The sequence below is a fragment of the Dermacentor andersoni genome, chromosome 10 (genome assembly GCF_023375885.2).
Source record: "Dermacentor andersoni chromosome 10, qqDerAnde1_hic_scaffold, whole genome shotgun sequence".
NCBI lineage: Eukaryota > Metazoa > Arthropoda > Arachnida > Ixodida > Ixodidae > Dermacentor > Dermacentor andersoni.
In genome coordinates this window covers 5523816-5542085 of record NC_092823.1, presented here as the reverse complement: position 1 = coordinate 5542085, position 18270 = coordinate 5523816, and the positions used below count along the sequence as shown (strand labels likewise).

Genomic DNA, 18270 nt, shown 5'->3' with positions numbered 1-18270 from the left:
TCCAAAGCGAGCTCGAATCTTGTCGTCTGTCCTTCAACTTTAGTGGCCCGCTGGTACTTCTTATGTTTCATATAATTGTATATGCAATAACAAGTTCTCATAGTTAAACAAAACATGTTTTTGTGTAATAATAAAGCTAAAGCAGCTTTTTACGTGCTGTTTTAGAAGAAAATTAATTGTTGTGACAGACGGAACGGTGCTTGCTTGGCTCTCTGAGAACAGTGCCAATCTGAAGTCGCAATATACCGGCATTCCCATGCATACCACAGCGCAGCAGCACCAGACTTCCCTCTAGGTAATATAGTGAGAAACTCTATGGTGGAAAGGGTTCCCTAACCCTTTTTCCGTTCATCAGCATGGCCACTGGTTCCAGCCTTTATGATTGAGGCGCTCTCAGTATTTAGAATCGTTGATATTGTTGTCTGTGCAAGCTCATACTTCTTTGGGTTTGCAAAATTCGCAGCTTCGTCTCAAGCAACACACCTTTGCATTTTTTCGGCACCATGTTCTACAAACGGGACCGTCCGCTGCTTCAGGGCTGCTTCTGTGACACATTTCCATGCTCACTGAGAGAGAGAGATTGTAAAAAGGCAGGTGCAACTGCGGTGCTTTGGTTTCACATTGTGCTTTTATTTTCTCTCTCTCTCTTCTCTGGATGCGTATGGAACATGATTGTGGGCAACGTGGACGTAAAGAAGCTGGCGCCATCTTGTGCCAACTTGCTATGCTTTTCGTGGCTATCGCATTCGGCTCGCAGGCAGCACTGCGTGGTAATGGTGGCAAATACCGTAAAAACTCGCATATAATACGAACCCGCATATAGTACAAGGTGAAATCTTTAGGACGCGAAATGCAAAAAAAAAAAGTTTTATCCGCGTATAACACGGGTTAGAAAAACTCGGGGAAAAAATTTAAATTGCACTTCACACTTCAATCGCTGTCTTCCTCAGCTGCCCTCTCTTCAGATAGTTCCTTGTCGGACATATCTTCCCAGAGGTACCCATCCTCTGTGCCATTGAGCGCATTTGAGATGCGCGGTGCACAAAGTCCTCTGGTATGCTGGCCCATGCGTCCACAATCCACTTGCGTAGCGTGGCTCGCGGCGCTCGCTTCAGCCTCCCGGTCGGCGTCACTGCAGGTTCACCTGAGCGCATCCAATCTGCATAATACCGCCTCACCGCAGCCTTGGAACGATTTGTTCACACAAACATCTAAAGGCTGCAGCTGAGATGACATCCCACCCGGGATAACGACGAGTTCAGTGCTGGATTCACGCAACAGCCTCTTCACTGAGTCGGCGAAATGGCAACTAAATGCGTCCAGCACGAGGATGGACGGGAACGACAACAGTGTGCCGGGCTGGCTACACCAGACGGACTTTATCCAGTCGAGCACAAGATTCTCGTTCATCCAGCGTTTCTCATGGCATCTCACGACCACATTTTTCGGCAGCTCCTCACCTTTAGGCACTGTCTTGCACTTGAAGACGACATAGGGCAGGAGCTTGTGTCCGTCTGCCGTGCACAACAACATGGCGGTAACTTGCATTTTCTCGTTGCCAGTGGACCGGACGTAAACTTGTTTAGGGTCCTTTTCATGCATGGTGAGGGATGATGGCATGTCCAGATAAACCGGTGTTTGGTCAGCATTGTCGATTTGCCCTAGCTGGAAGTTCTTGGACTTGCGCAGCGAAATAACGTGGCGCTGAAAAGCCACGAGCAGCTCTTCGAACGATTCGGGCAGCTTTTGCGAAATCGAAGTTCGGCGGCGTAAGGAAAATCCAGCACGGCACATGTAGCAATAAATCCAGTGCTTGCTCGCTTTGAAGGCGGAGCTTGGTAGCTCTTTTTCTCTTGCAAGTTCCTTAGCTTTTGCCTGCATAAGCTCCACGCTCACAGCTAGACGTGCGGCTCGCTGTTGGCGTACGAACTCCGTCATGATGAGTTCAATTTCTGGGAGCGTCCCACTCTTCGGGCCGCGAAAGTGTCTTCGCGTTCTGCTGCACGCAAAAAGGGCTTCCTTCTGTCGATGCCATTAGCGAATGCTTCCCTTGTTGGCGCCAAACTGCCTCCCGGCTGCACTGTTGCCGATGTCCTTTCTCTTGAAAGCAGCCAAGTGCTGTTTTCATGGTCCGAACATCTTGGTCCTTCAATGCGGAATAAAAAAGATGCACTTTGCGAAGCATGGTTTGCACGTGTGCTGCCCAGGTGCGCACTCAGCAATAAAGAAACGATGCTGTAGTCACGCAGCAATAACGAAACCAAGCCGTAGCCATGCAGCAAGAATGAAACCAAAGCTTCTAGCCCAAATTTCTGACTGAAATTTTCATTCGTATCCGCATATAGTACGAGGCGAAAATTTGGGACGCTAATAATGGGGAAAGAACCTCGTAATATACTGGGGTTCTTACGGTATGTCAAGCTCAGTCTGCATGGAAAACTCCGTCTAGAAGACAAGAAACTTAGAGGACGCTTAAGTTTCGCCTTTAAGAGTGGAACTCGATAACGTTCGAAGATCCCTGACTGCTTCTCACACCTCTCGGCAACTGCAGCTTATGTAACCGTGATGTTTACCGGGAAACGCTGGCAGCAAATACTATGTACAAAAGCGAGCTTTCTGGTAGAAACACGGCTTGTTGTATGGCCTGATCCCAGAGGTAGTGTTCATCCGAACCAGAAAAATTGCATAATTTTCAGGTTTCTGTTTTTGTTTCGGACTTTGAATATTTAAATCTGAGAACATTTAACGTAAGAGGCATCCACTGTTGCTGTTTTGTTTTATGATATTTGTTTGTGGGCTATCATTCTCAAAATTCCGAGGATGAGATTTGTCAAGAATGTAAGACAAGGTATGAGCAACTTTAGTGATCGAATGGTGTAGCAATACAGCCTGCATATACAGTAAATCCCCAGTAATTTGGATTTCACGGGAATGAAGGAAATGTCCAAATTTACCGAATGTCAAATGAACGAGGTGATGACAATAATAACTCAAGAAATGCCTAAAACATCAATATACCTTAACTTAATGAAATTACTAGTTATTGTTGCTTGTTTAGAGTGAGAAATTTGCGCAGGAAAACAAAATTGAACGGAGTTCTTGTTGTTGGTAGTGCAGTCTGCGCAGACTGTCGTGAGAAACCACACAGATGTCTTCCAAAACTTTAGGCGCGTCATCGGCCTCTGTAGCAGTGCAGGCCGGCACTTCGCATGCACCCACAATGGGCACATTTTCATCATAAGAGTTGGGGTCTTCGTCGCCAAGTACATCATCAAGTATTTTGTCGTCGTTGAGGCGACCGACAATGGCTACGTCACTGTCTATCTGGATGTATTCGTCCAGCGGGACGTCCAGAGGCAGGAGTCTGTCGAAGCGTCTGTCAAAGCGTCTGTCGTCTTCCTCGCCATTTTCATCAAGATCCGCATCCCAGGCTTCAAAGGCGTCAGCGTCGTGGACAAAGCCGCTGTGTCGGAAGCAGTTCGCCATTACTGTGGGCAGCGTGTTGCTCCACACCTGCACCACTATGTGTACTGCGCTGAGTAGAGCCACAGTGTATTTTTTCCGTGCCTCCATACAGAGCAACATGCGCTCAAGCACCTGCCTCCGGGGTCGGCTCTTTACATATTGAATAATTCCCTGATACAGAGGCTGCAGGGCAGCCGTTGTGTTCGGCGGCAAAAAAAGCAGCTCGATGTTTGTCAGCCCCGACACATTGTTATGCACGCTGCAGTTATCTCAAACAATTAGCGCTTTGCACGCTTTTGCAGAAAAGCGACAGTCCAATTTGCGCAGCCAGGCTTGAAATATTTCTGATGTCATCCACGCCTTTCAATTGGAGCGATAGTTTACCGGAAGCTTCTTGATAGCTTTTAAGCATCTCGGCTTTTCAGCATTGCCAAATAGCAACAGCGGTAGCCGTTCCGTGCCAGCCGTGCTGGCAGCCAGCAAAACAGTTATCCTGTCATTGCTTCTTTTACCGCCAACGCAAGGGTCCCCTTTAAGGGGGGACGTGGCTTTGAAAATCAACTTCCTTATTTCTTCATGGATTTCGATTAAAATTGCCACAAATGTTTAGAATGTCCCCCTGTTGCTTCCATAAGAGCTTCAGAGCGATATCCTGAGAATATTTTATTAAATTTTATTGAGCAGAATTTTTCTCCCTCTAGAGAGAGAGAGAGAGACAAGGGAAGGAGAAAAGGCAGGGAGGTTAACCAGACTGAGTCCAGTTTGGTACCCTACACGTGGGGAGGGGAATGGGGAGTGAAAGAGAAAGAGAGAACTTATGTGTAGGATGTCTATAGTCGGGCACTCAAGTGTGTTTCCCTCAGGTAGTGAAAAAGCGCTTGAACTGCTTTCTGGGCTAATGAACTGTGAGGCCAGGCTCCCAAGATCTTCGCTTCCATAAATGGCCTGTCATCCTCTAACTCTCCCTCTAACACTCTGCAGAGCCTGGGGAAATTAAAAAACGTTATAGAAGGCTTGTGAAGTAGCTAAATGTGTACTGATGGTCCTGACACTCTTGCTTTTTTCTTTTTCGCAACAAAAATTTTTTGAAGTGTCACTTTTTATGTAACCTTCGCATCAAGCACGCTTTTGGGGTAGACGAATAGCCATATCGTAAACTTACAAAGAGTCAAGATAAGAATGTGAGAATGTCACGACCCGCACCGTAGCCCAAGGAAAGTGACAAAAAAAAAAAAAACGGAGTAAAAATATGCTAAACAGTAACAAAGAAATCAGCTCCACAAACTGAGCAAGGAGGAGGAATAAACTTTATTAGTTGAAATGAGCAGACGGTAAAATCGTCCGAGGTGGGCAAAAAGGCAAAAATACAGTTTTGAGAAAATGGCTCTCAGAGTTTCACCTTCTCTTCAGTTCTCTAAAAGGCACCAAATTTGTAGTCTTTGGGGTGTTTTGTGATGTGGGACTTTTTGTACATGTGGCCTCTAGTCTGGTGTACTTCCCCCCCACCCCCTTTTCTTTTTATATGGCATTCTTTGCTGCTGCTGCTTTATAAAGAGCATGGTGCCTGGGTTTCAAACAAAGTGACATGCAGAACTCTGTGTGGGCATGAATATAGTTCCAGCGTTCTACCTGCAGGCTACCTGATTGATAGTCTGCAGTACAATCAGTGAGGCATTTTTTTTTTTCTTTTGGTAGAATTGACCATGTTACTGAATGAAAGCTCTAAATGTCAGCAGCCTTTCAAGTCATCTTTACTTGACAATGGCTCTAGAACTTAGGATCAGAGAGCTAGTGATAGATATGCAGCTGCTAGGTGCTTTCCAGAATTGTACTTTTGTATGATGCCTCAATCACTTCTGCAGCCAGGTGTCTGTGCCACCCCAAGGGGCCTAGTGAACAGAGCTCGTGATGACATTCTCTTTGTGAAGGGGTGATATGACAGATTTTGTTAAGAGCTATCGTGACAACATGATAATACAGTGAACACGCAATATGTTTGGTTGTGAGTCCGAGGTGCCGGTGTACGAAATGCCTAGCAGCAGATACAAGGAGCCAACGCTCAATGTGTTTAGTCGCGCAGTTCGAGGTGCTGACGCGCGAAGTGCCTAGCCGCGCAGTCCGAGGTGCCAACGCACGAAATTCATAGCCACATGCTTTAGGAGTCAACCCTCAATACGCTTATTTGCGCTGTCCAAGGTGCCGACGTGCGATTTTCTAGCCCCGGGCTCGAGGAGTCGACACTTGGTGTACTTAGTCGCGCAGTCGGAGACTCCTTATGCGCGAAATGCTTAGCTGTGGGTCCAAGGATTGCGTGCGCGTTGTACTTGGTCACGAATTCCGAAACACCGAGCGCTGAAAGGCTTAGCCGCATGTCCGAGGATTCCACGCATGAATCTTGGTCGTGAAGTCCATGTCGCTGGTGCTCGGAATGCTTAGCTGCGAATCTGAGACGTCCACAAGCGTAGGGATCGGCCACGCTACTGTGATGTCCGCATAGCGCCCGTTTTGACCCATCGAGATTACGGTGAGTGGAAACGTCCAGATTCGCGAGGTGCAAACGGCCGAGCAGACAATGCGAGCGCCGGACCAATGGCGAATCGTGCTGGAGTAACGGGGCAGGCGCAGCCAATCGCAGACTCCGGCGTGAGCTTCAATCATTTGCTTTTTGTGTGCTTGTTTCTGTATGAAGGAGATAGCTCAAGCAACAAACTTAAACATGGAGAATTGTGCTTTCCAACGAGACCAAGACCGTGGTGCTCGGTCGCATCGTTCCAGAGATATTGTGGCTTGAGAAATGCTGTTCTTTTTTTATTTCCGTGAAATTTTTCGCCACCTTGGCTGATCAAATGAATTTTTTTAGAGCACTTCTACGTGGTTTACAGTGATGATATTTGGGAATGAGATAGAAAAAGAGTTTAAAAAACTGAAAATGTGATTTTCAAGAAATCTATTTCTTGGCCATTTTTCGCTATGCGAAAGCTGCATCCCCCCTTAAATGTGATTATTTTATCTGGCAGGGCTTTGTAGAAGAGGGCTGTCTCATCTGTATTAAAAATGTCGCAGGCATCATAATTGGCTAGGCGCGCAGGTAGTCCGGCCTTCCAATCTTCGACAATACCTTCACTGACAGTCCCTTTCTCGCCACACATGCTTCGAAAGACCAGGTCGTATCTTTTCTTGAATAGGTCGATCCAGCCTTCCAATGCCTTGAAGGCTTTGATGCTGAGCTTCAGTGCATACTTGTCTGCCTGTGCACAGATCAGGGGGCCGCTCAAAGGCAGCTGTGCGTCGTGCAAATTGGCAATCCATCGTAACAATGCTTCTTCAGGTTTCTCGGCCATTTTCTGTTGTCAGTGAACTTGTCACTGTCGTACGCTATAGAATCTGAGCTTCATTCTTCACGTACGTACTGAGCGTGCTTCTCTTCACATTGAACTTATTCATAACAGCACCCCTGCCTTCATGGCTTTCAATATTTCTACCTTCTCTGACAAATCCATTGCCGCGCACTTCGGCCGCTTCGGTCGGGCACAAGAGCACGTGGGGGCGCGGCTCGCGCGGCGCGGCAGCGAAGTGACACACGCAATACCAACAAAAAACTGAGTATCAACGAAAAAAATGAAAGTGCAAACAAAATTTAACACATAGACGCACACACACAAAAAAAGAGAAAAGTTTCGTAATCCTCGCACACGTTTGTGATGTAAAGTGATACGCACGATAAAAACGCCAACAACAACAAAAAAAGCTGCACAACTCCGCACCCACACAACCGCAGATGCAAAAGACAACGGAAAAAATGGTGGACGGGCGGACGGTAACACACTAAAATAAACATGGAGATTTTGTGTAAAAAAAAGCGTGTACAGCTAGGGTAGCTAGCAGAGACCAACAACTACTGTGCAGCCATAGTGACGCATAGGTAGTGCCCACTGCCAGAAGCGATTGCAGTCAGAAGTATGTCATAGCCGCCATTTTTTTTACAGGTTTGTATTATAGTAATGAATAAACATGGCGACCTTGACGTATTTCCGGCCTTTTGGCACTTCCAGCACATGCAAGCGTGGCCTTTGAGATAGGGGCATGCTACTCAGACACGCCGTTGTAGGTGGTTTGATCTGGACTCCCCCTAGTGCCACCCGATCTTATATGCCTCATGTGCCTGTGAGCTCTACAAACTGTCCGAAGTAACCGAAGCACGACCTAATATGTCCGAATTATCGAGAGTTTGCTGCCATAGAGTTACGTGCAAGTTTGACGGGACCAGACGGCGTGCCCAAATTAACTGATTTTCCGAATTAACGGGGGCAGAATTAACGAGGTCTTGCTGTACTGCATGTCATATAGCAAGGTGTGGCATATACATATAGTACCAATATATAAACGGAAATTTTTGCTCACAGACAACTCTGCCTACGCCGACGCCGACATCGACACCGAATTTTCTGCGATACGGTGCCCTTAACACTGTCGCGTTCAAAGTTTTGATCATTGTATCTAACATGGGGTCATAACATATTGTTATTACAGTAGAATCTCGATGAACGTAAATCACTTAAACGTAACTGCTGCTTAAACAGAATGCCATGCTCATGGTTGTTTGGTTGTGTGTTCATGCAATGCTCTCTGCAATTTCTCTCAGTAAATGGAACTCCTGATGTCTTTTTTCTCATAGCCATAAAGCGTAAGCTTATACGTTTAAGTTGCCTCATCATTATAGCGATCTCGGTGGCCACAACCGCAGCATGCTAGCGTGGAGTTTTCCGTGTGGCACCTTGCTGGCCCCACACGCAATCTCGAAAGCTACAAGGGCAGCGCTCTCGTTCTTGCCTAGTTTTTCATGCGGCACCGCCTGCACTGCGTTTTGTACAGAAGATGTGGGCCAGTTTGAAACAGTGGTCGCTTAAGTGTTGCTATCGATATTCACACGGCTTAAGTCAGCGTGAATGCAGCACGACACGTAACTGATGTAAAAAGTTGCGAAGAGCTGTCGGTTATGGTTCGTCGATGCTTCATTTACAGTGTTGCCGAAAATGGTTCGTAATGGTGTTTTACCTTTCGAACTTGGCACTGTTTCGGCCAAAGTGACATTAAAAAAAATTTAACTTTGCGACTCTCTGCACGCGTGCAGCCGATGCTGCAGCTGTAATGGCAAGACCTTTGTAAAATGCCAGCACGGCGTAGTAGTTTCCGCTTCCAGCCAACTGGAACGCTTCACTATGGTGTGCAGAATCCACTTGTGTCCCACTGGTAGCAAAACATATAGCAAGCTCTCCAAAAAGAAATTGCCACAGCGGTGCTCTGGACTGGTCGGGCACCTTTTTAAAAAAGCTACGCTGCTGCATTTCATTCTTTAGATTACGTTTTTAACAGAAACTTGCAGCTAAATGTGGGAAAGTGCCGAATGGTGTCCAGTTGTAACTGCCAATGCCATCTTCAGTGTCATTAATTTTTTCTCATTTTGAAGGGCAAGTTCATATATAACGAATTACTGACACAACGACAACTATTGAGCGCATTACGACTGGGTTTGACTGTAGTGCTCCTAGAAGGCACCGCATGTCAGTACTTAAAAACACTGTAGTGGTGAATACTTGGACAGCTGACGGTTGAGGCAGAAACATTAAATGGTTAAATGCACGTGTGGGCTACAGCCTACAGTGGTTTCTTTAGTTCCCGCTACTAATTTTTCTGGGAATATCGACGGCCTAATCTACTGCACACTACCAAGTACAAACTACTAGTCCACATGTCGATCCCACTTCAAACCACTTTTGTCTGATGCAGGTTCGTCTGCCACTGCTGACGGTGCAGGAGCTTCTGAATGTGGTGCGCCCCACGGGGCTTGTGTGCCCCAACACCCTGCTGGACGCGATAAAGCTGCGCACCGAGACACGGGACGCTGACCGCCCTTACCGAGGATGCTTGCGTCAGTTCCTCTCTCTCGCATGCCTGTGGCTTTGAGTTCCCTCACTCACTAGTGTTCCCGCTGTGTCATCACCATCAACCTACTGAGTGTTTCATAAATAGGAGCACCAGCTATAGTACGGCATGCTTCCAGGTACACCCGCTGGTACTATTGAGCTCAAATTTCACGCAGAGGTAGCATCTTGCAGTGGGTTCAGTTTAGTAATACATCTGCAAGCCTTACTCGCCTGTTTCATTATCAATAAAGCCGGAGCACTCGCCATCTGTGGCAATACCAGTAAAAACACTGAGAATATTGGTGAAATGGTAGAGCTCTGCGATCTGTCACCAAAATGGTGGGATTGCAGTATCAGTTGGCGAATGTATAGGTGTAGCATGAAATTTGTTGCAACACAGTAGGTGCCTAATGAATAAGACAACAGCAAGAAATGCCAGCAAAGGAACGTGAAGCAGAGCCAATGAAGCATTCATACGCTTTATCTTGTCGGCTGCTTCATTGGTCTTGACCTACAGCCACCACTTGCATTTGACTTCGTGTCACTTCAACAATGCAAGTTTAAGTGAGATGTGCTCACCACTGTGCTCTTGCGCAGAATTAGGCTTGTGTAACTTTTCCTAAGTTTCACACCACACACATAGTCTCGAGAGTACTGCTTTCTGTGTGTGTAAAGAGAGTTTGCAGTATAGTAAAACCGCATTAAACCGTACCTGCTTAAACAGTACTTTCATTTTAAAAGTAGTAATGTTAAACCCCCGACTCAGTGGCCATTGAACATAATGTCTTTTGTATCTGCATAAATCGTACCAGCTTATTGCGTACGTATCGGTTAACACGTAGTGTTTCCACTTTTCGTCGCACAATCACGGTGGTGTGTTGTCTCCATCGGGCGGCCAGGCACAACAACAAGCCTCAGAGATCAGAACAACAACCTCCAAGCGCCCTGTGCGTTTGCACGTGAAGCCACATCAACATCAACATCATTTCGGCGCCGTGCCAGAGAGCGTTGTGGTGTCATGCAAGAGAGCGTTGTGGTGTCATGCCGAAGCAGGATAAAAAAAGACGCCGGGTGCTCATCATAGAAGAAAAATTCGCTCGTGCTATCGAACGTGGCACAAAGAAGTCAGCGCTGGCATGCAACAGGGATCTACCGTTGACCACGGCGTGTAGCATCAGGAAGGCGAAGAAGTTGCTCGGCAGCGCTGCTGCGACCGTGAAGAGAGGTCGGCTACGAGGTTGGACTTTTCGCCATCGTTGCGTCTGTTGTTGCCGAATTGTCTCCTAGCGACAGTGATGAGGATGACACGAAAGCGACAGCACGGGCGATTCAGGCCCGACAAAGGCAGAATCTGCGCGTTACGTCCCGCAATGAAAGAGGCGCCCCACGTCTTCTGCAGCGCTACCGCCCATGTGCATGGAGAACATGCAGTGCCAACGAGCAATCTGTCATGCGAGTGTTTGTTGAGAAGAGGGGGCTGGCTGAAAAGCTGGCTCGCAGCTTCAGTAAGTTTGAGGCCGCTGTCGTCGCTGCTAGGCTGCCGCGGCATCAAATGAAAATAACAGTCTTCTTGGACGAAGGGAATAAATACTGCATGTTTTTTCCACTTTCATCGCATTCTCTCCGAGTTCCGTGTTCCGTTTCTGACAGGTAAGTGGGTGATCTCATGCTATTTTGGTTAAGCAGTACTATCGTTTTGTACATACTTTTTCGGAGCTCCGGCCAACTACGGTTTAACGAGGTTTCACTGTAATGCCATCTGTCACAACTATGTTGAAATATGCCTGTCACCATACAGTGTAGTCCACTTATATTTGTCAACATACAGTCGAATCTCGATAGTTCGAACTCAAAGGGGCCCGAAAGTTTGTTTGAATTAAAGGAAGCCAATTGAATGGAGCGCTTATCTGCAGTGGTGCATGTGCACTGAGCCAATGCATGAGTGGGAAGTTCCACAAGATGGATTCACACGTATTTACAAATTACATTCATTTATTAGGTGTGTGTCCGTGCTTGTACTGTGATAGGAGGAGTCGGGTGCACGCGTGTATAATAAAAGGAACATATATCCCGTTCATGGTTACATTGCGCTTAGTTTTACAGTGACGATATTAAGTGAAGGACAGGACGTGGACGTATGTAGTGCAGGTACGTCCACTTAATATTCCTTCACTAATATCGTCACTGTAAAACTAAGCGCAACATAACCATGAACGTTCACCAACTAGCCCCCTTCATTGCTTTACTAAATGTTATTTCGAGTACATCGGGCTTCTACATCCCTAACCTTCCTCCGCTTCCTCGCACTTTATATTTCGTCGACAACATTGCGAAGGCCAGGCACCGAAATCGCACCCTCACGTACGCCCTGAACAACGGTCCGTCTTCACTTGTGCTGGCTGGTCTACTCAGAAAAGTCGCCCCTACCGAAAGAACGGCAAGACGCCTCTGCAAGATTTTTCAAGCGGAAACGTGGCGACAGATTCGTCTCTTCCGAGACCACATTGCGGCGATATGCGAGGAAACAATGGACTCGGCGGCTTCAACAGCAATGATCAGGTATTTCTACAACTTGGCAGAGTTGCATGCCGAAAGCTTATGGAAAGGCTCATTCAAGAGCCTCCCTAGAAGAGAGAAGCGTAAGCCTCAAGGAAGTGGTGCTGTCAACTTATCCGGTAGAAAGATCCCTGATTATGTACAACAGACCCTAAATAAGGGGCCAAAACACGAAATTGAACCTCCGCTAATGACAGTACAGTTCCTGGCCATGGTATGCTCAGTCGCGGAAAGGACCCCTGAGCCAGAAAAAAGGATTCGCATCTAAGAAGTCTTGGCGGGAGTGTCGATAAAGAGCCTAGTAGAAAAACCCAAGCCTACAGGAACAAGCAGAGTGACTAGGTACCTCAAGAAAGAAAATCTAAAACTGCTCCTCTCGGACAAAACAGGCATGTTTGTCGTGATGAATGTTCCTGAATACGAAAAAACCTGCCCAAGAAGCGATCCGCAAGAACTTCGCAGAAAGCGACATGACTTACAGAGCAATTGCAAAACAAAAACCGAAGCCGGCAGAACATGTGAAAGCATGGGCTTGACAAGATTGGCAAAGCGCGTGAAAGAGAGCAAAGAACTCACTCTGAAACCATTTTTCACGGTAAAAACCCACAAAGAGGGAATTCCTTTTAGGATGATTGTTGAAGACCGCAGAACCTGGCAAAGATGCATCGCGGACTACCTTCAGGCATGTTTGAACTCCTTACCTTTCGACGACCCGTTCTTGATCCGCAACTCTGACAAAGTTATTGCAACACTAAAGAGTAGCCCGCCGACGTCTTGTTTTTCGATAGACGTGAAGGACCTGTTCTACCCACCGTGGTTGCTCAGTGGCTATAGTTTTGGGCTGCTGAGCATGAGGTCGCGGGATCGAATCCCGGCCACGGCGGCCGCATTTCGATGGGGCGAAAATGCAAAAACACCCGTGTGCTTAGATTTAGGTGCACGTTAAAGAACCCCAGGTGGTCGAAATTTCCGGAGTCCTTCACTATGGCATGCCTCATTATCGGAAAGTGGTTTTGGCATGTAAAACCCCATAATCTTTTTTTTTTATGGACCTGTTCTACAGCGGTGGTACAAGCTGTAGAAGAAGCCATCGACACGTTGGGCTACACTAAATTTCAGGACGTGTGCAAGTGCAGCATTTCTAGTTTTGTGACCTTGCTAAAACTGTATCTACACGGTGCGTTTATCGAATATGGAGACAGTGTGTATGAGCAGAAGGACGGTACCGCTATTGGTTCTTGTATAGCTCCCGTGCTTTCCGACTTATTTTTGAGTGTGGGAGACAGAAAACTTGCTGCCTTGTTTGAAGAAACTAACATAACTACCTGTTTCAGATATGTTGACGATTATTTGGTGTGCATGAAAGAATGCCGAACCGATCCAATTAGCGTAAAAACTGTCATCAGCATGTTCAAGAAAGCGCATGAAGGTTTAGAATTCACGTACGAGACTCCTACCGAAGGTCGATTCAGTACCTTAACATAAACATTAGGCTCAGAGGCTCCCACATCTGCTGGTGCTACAAAACTAGAGGAGAAAAAGAAATCCTGAGGTATGACTCTTGCCATTCTAAAGCCATAAAAAGAGGCATCGCCAAGGTTTGGATCAGTCAAGCAGTTGAAAAATCATGCCCCCATGCTGTGAGGGAGAGCATCGATATTCAAGTAAGCCGCTTAAGAAACTGGGTACCCGAACATACTATGGTGGTGCAAATCTGTGAAAACTTGTTGCCTGAAATCAGAACCAACAGGAAAAAGCAAAAAACACAGGAAAAAGAAAAATTGAAAAAATGCGTGGTGTTGCAAAAATTAAAAAAATGCGTGGTGTTGCCTTACATCCATGGCTTGTCACATAGAATAAAAAAGACAGCCCAACGCCATGATGTTCAAGTACTGTTTTCTGCTCTGCAAAAACTAAAAGGCATGTGCAAGAGGGTGAACGCAGGATCCAAAGAGGGCAATCCTAGTGCTACAGTCTGTCAGACTAAGCACGTGAAAAAGTACGTGGAATGTGCTACTTCAGTGGTTTACCAAATCCCACTAGATTGCGGGAAAGTAGGTATACATTGGGCAAACTGGACGTTGTCTAAATGATAGGTTACAGGAACACAAATACACGTGCCAGCTTCTGACAGCACCTAGCAATTTGGCTGCGCATTGCAAACAATGCAAATGCTCTCCGCTACTAGAAAGTACCACAGTCATTGGCACATCAAAAACAAAAACGGAGCGAGAAATATGGGAGGTGCTTGCGATAGCTAAAGAAAAAGAGATGTGCGTAAGCACTCCGTCATCGCGCTTATCAAAGCTGAGGTTGAGTTTGCCTGGGCGAACAGGTGCAAGTGAACAATGTATGCCTTGCCCGAACTACGATCACATGGGGTCACCTTGTCATATCTTTTTACATCCCCCCCCCCCCCCCCCGCGCCATATCTCCTTGTATATAAGCACGTTCTTTCACAGTATTAAACAGTTGGTAGCTGCGCTACGTACGTCCATGTCCTGCCCTTCACTTAATATCGTCACTGTAAAACTAAGCGCAATATAACCATGAACGTTCACCAACTAGCCCCCTTCATTGCTTTACTATATGTCCCGTGACAATTGCCCCTTTGAACTTTTCGTATGCTTCACCGCGTAAGACTGCTGTATGGGGGCGAAGTTGACTTTCGAGAACCAGCATTATGCAACACGCTGTGCTTTCTGAGCGCCGAAGCCATTGGCGAAAATTACAAAGGCTGCGTCGGCACCATTGCTAGCAGCGGCGAATTGTTTGAATGAAAAACAAGGCACCGAACAACGAGAAGCTTGGTAGTGAACGTCGAAGTAGCTAACCCTCACGTTGCCGGGGGTGTGGCTATGGCTGCCAGCGGATCTGCGCGCGAGAGCGCTGGGTCGAAGCGGCACGATAATAAATATGGCGGTGGGGGTGGGGCAGTGGCACAGCTAGGTCATCTGGCACCCGAGGCCCATAAGTCTTCTGTCACCCCCCCACCTCCCCATCCTGGTGTAGTCAGAAAAGCAAGGATATAGAAAATTTCCGGGGAGAAGGGGGCTGATGTTACAGTACGAGCATAGCTGCCTTGGATACCGCGAATGTACCCTGGAGCCCCCCCTTTCGCTTTCGTTCCTAGAGATAGTGAATGTAGCAGGTATACATGCTGTTTTATTTTCTGCACCAAATAACACGGGGTGCTACATTGATAACTTGTGATTAGCAGATTTCCTCATCTACTGTCAGACTGCAAGCCTTGGCAGCCAATATCGATGCAACATTGAGGAAAGTATGGTGCACAAACAACAAAAATATTTCAATAAAGTTGTACTTGGCAATTTTAGAATGCATATTGCATTTGCAACATTGAAGCCTCACAGTCATGTGTTTCCCAGCAACAACTTCACAAAAGTCGTCGTAGGTACTACGGTGTGCAGTATTTAGGCTAAGCGTAGCCCTGAACCCAAACAAAATTAAATAACTTGTCAGGGATGCTGATCTCCCACCCTATTAGAAAACGCCACCTGCTTCCCTATTACGTGGGCACCAATGCTATGACAATTACGAGCTTTCATTCTGATCTATAAATTCGATTGGATACGAATATTTGGAGCAAATTGAATGTATTGCTGGCTGTGTGGGAGCAAACATGGTTCTTAGCATTTATTTCTATCTAATCTATGAAAGCGTGTCTGATTTTGTGCAGAATTTTGCAATAATTTCATGTCTCAGGCAAAATTTTGTCTGTAATGTTTAGCCACTGGATGTCTAAGCCTCGCAGGAAAGCCGGCGTCTCAGTAGCAAGGGGCATGGGTTTGCGAACAGCGAGAGTGCACTCTTTTGCAGGTTCCACCCCCAGTCCTGAGCTTATTGCTTGACAGCAGGTGCAATGAGTGATGGCTGGTACAGGGTCAAATGGCTCTGAGTTTATGGGAAAGTGATGCGGTACAATAAGGCAAAGGTTGGCAAGAACTGACAACAAGCGGAAATTACTCAATTTTCCAAAGCTAACACCTTCTGGATGGCATTTTCCATGCAAAATAATCGTGACATTTTCATTGCTTAGTTCTGCTTAAACGAACGATGCCGAGACAGGGCAAAAAGTTTGCCTACATGAGTTTGTTTCTGCCATTATTACTGCGCAGCACATCCCACCTGTGCGCCAATTGTGGAAGCCTCAGAGAGCATCGCGAGTTGCCGCAGCACTCCACAAGGTGGTGCCAGCTGCTTGGCGTCCACGTCACCCACGGTTGCGCTCTGTGTGTCTAGAGAGAAAAAAAGAAAAGCGAAGCGGTGCCCGCACTTTCTACAGTCTCTCTCTCTCAGCGAGTAGGGAAGCAGCTTCAAGCAGTGGTAGCAGTACACAGCACAATTAGTAGAAGTTGGTACTGACAAAGCACAAGGCTGTGTTGCTTAAGAAGCTGCAAATTTTGCAGGACTCCAAGTACTAGCTCGCGCCGTCAGTGATATCGACGATTCGAAAAACTGGGAGCACGTGATCGTGAACGCTGAACCAGTGGCCATGCCGATCAATGAAAAAAGCTGGCTTTGTGCACCATGGCAAAACCCCCATGGGTGAAACCAACACCGTGGAAGCCACTGACATTACCGAGCTCTGGAAGCAAGTTGCTACTGATGATGAAACAGCTTCAATGGAAAAGTTTCCGAGTGCAGATAGTTGTGCATCGTTCTGCAAAGAGATTTCCGACGGGGCAATCGTTGCTGCAATATATGGCGGCATTGTGCATCAGAGACGACAGCCGCAACAGTGACGACGAGATTGACAGTGGCCTTTCTTTGACACTGACCCCATTGCCCATGCAAAGTGCACTGTCATCGATCAAATCGCTCATTGTTATCATGCATGCTAAACTATTGCCACCAGTGTTCATGTAGCAGCTAAGTGCGATGCACAATGCAGTTGTGAATATGAAACTACTGCGAAAGCAAGTGCAGATTTCTTACTGTTTCAGTGCACCTAATGCTTGACACGTTATTCAGAGGTATGAATAGACGTTTTATCTTCCAGAGCCTACTTTCTACAACATCTATTTTTAGCATTAGTGGCAAATGTGGTTTGGGAACTACAAAGGCTTCTTCAGCAGCTTTTTTTTTTTTTTTTACGGCAGTCCTGGATCAGTTATAATGATCGGACTTTTCGTTCTTCTTGATATCGTTACAAGAGCACTCCACTGTAATGTTAACAGATGGTGCCACCGTTCAGTTGCGCTGCAGTCGTCCCTTTTTTAATGGGGCTGCCACACAATTTGGCCTCGTAGTGAATGAAGCACGCAAGTAATGCTCACAAACATGGTATTAAACTGAACCCACTGCAAGATGCTACCTCTCTGCAGAATTCAAGCAAAAGTCAGCCAGTGGTTAAGCAGAAAGAGCCGTCTCAAGCAGGCGCTCCTAATTATGCGACACCCAGTACTTATGTCCGTTTGCTGTTACCTCAGCCTCTGCTACACAGCTCTGTTCTGTACCTGCGGGCTGCAGGTGTCTTACTTCAACATTCTGGTACCCTAACTGTAATTAGGCCACTGGTTATCTGCTCTGTGCATTACATGACCTGTCTAGCTGCACTTCTTGCTCTTAACATTCCATCTCAACTGCCCTCGTTTACTCTCTTAATCCATTCTTACTGTACCCTCAGGGCCCACAGAAGGTGTGTCCAATGGGGCACATAAAAATTGCAGACACACCATTTTGTTTATCTAGACAATATTTTTACAATGTCTTCTATAACTTATTGCGCAAATATCACTTTCTTTTAAGTCTATATTGTTTTTCTCCAAGTTATTTCGACCCCATGCCTTAGTAGCGGTACAACATATTGACTATTAGGCACAAGTGTCGCGACTGGAAGCACTGGTGCTGCTGGCACTTTCTTGTCATAAGTTGGATCACATGACACAGCTTTGCCTTGGTTAGTGCTCGCATAGGTTGTAGGGACCCATATTGTCACGTGGAGTAAGGCATCGTAGAATTTCTTGCAATATTATCCACAGGGAAGGGTGGTGCCACTCAGTGCCTATGCAAGCTTTCTATTGGGCACTGTGCCACCTTGAGAATGTCGATGTGCAAGTGTGCAAAGCTTCTCTCGAACATGGTTTGGCTTGAAACATTAATTTCTGCACAAATCATGCCTTCTTATAACATCATCATCATATGAGCCTTCACTAGCTCCTAGTACATCTTTTCTTATTGTTTACTGTCATTTAATGCAGTCCAAACCCACAATAACGAAATTACCTGGAATTTCGTTGGTGCGAGACCCACACAGAAGAGACGGGGAAATAGCTTGCATAACAAAAATTTATTGCCAATG

The 18270-nt window shown here is 46.5% G+C and overlaps 1 protein-coding gene across 1 annotated transcript in view; it reads left to right on the top strand.

Moving 5' to 3' along the window:
• The window catches only part of LOC126519722 (BTB/POZ domain-containing protein 9-like), a 199750-nt gene that overhangs the window by 56793 nt on the left and 124687 nt on the right, over positions 1-18270 (top strand). The window contains exon 6 of the mRNA XM_055065337.2: positions 9253-9394. Coding sequence (XP_054921312.1) covers positions 9253-9394 — 142 coding nt within the window. The remainder of the gene's footprint in view (positions 1-9252; positions 9395-18270) is intronic.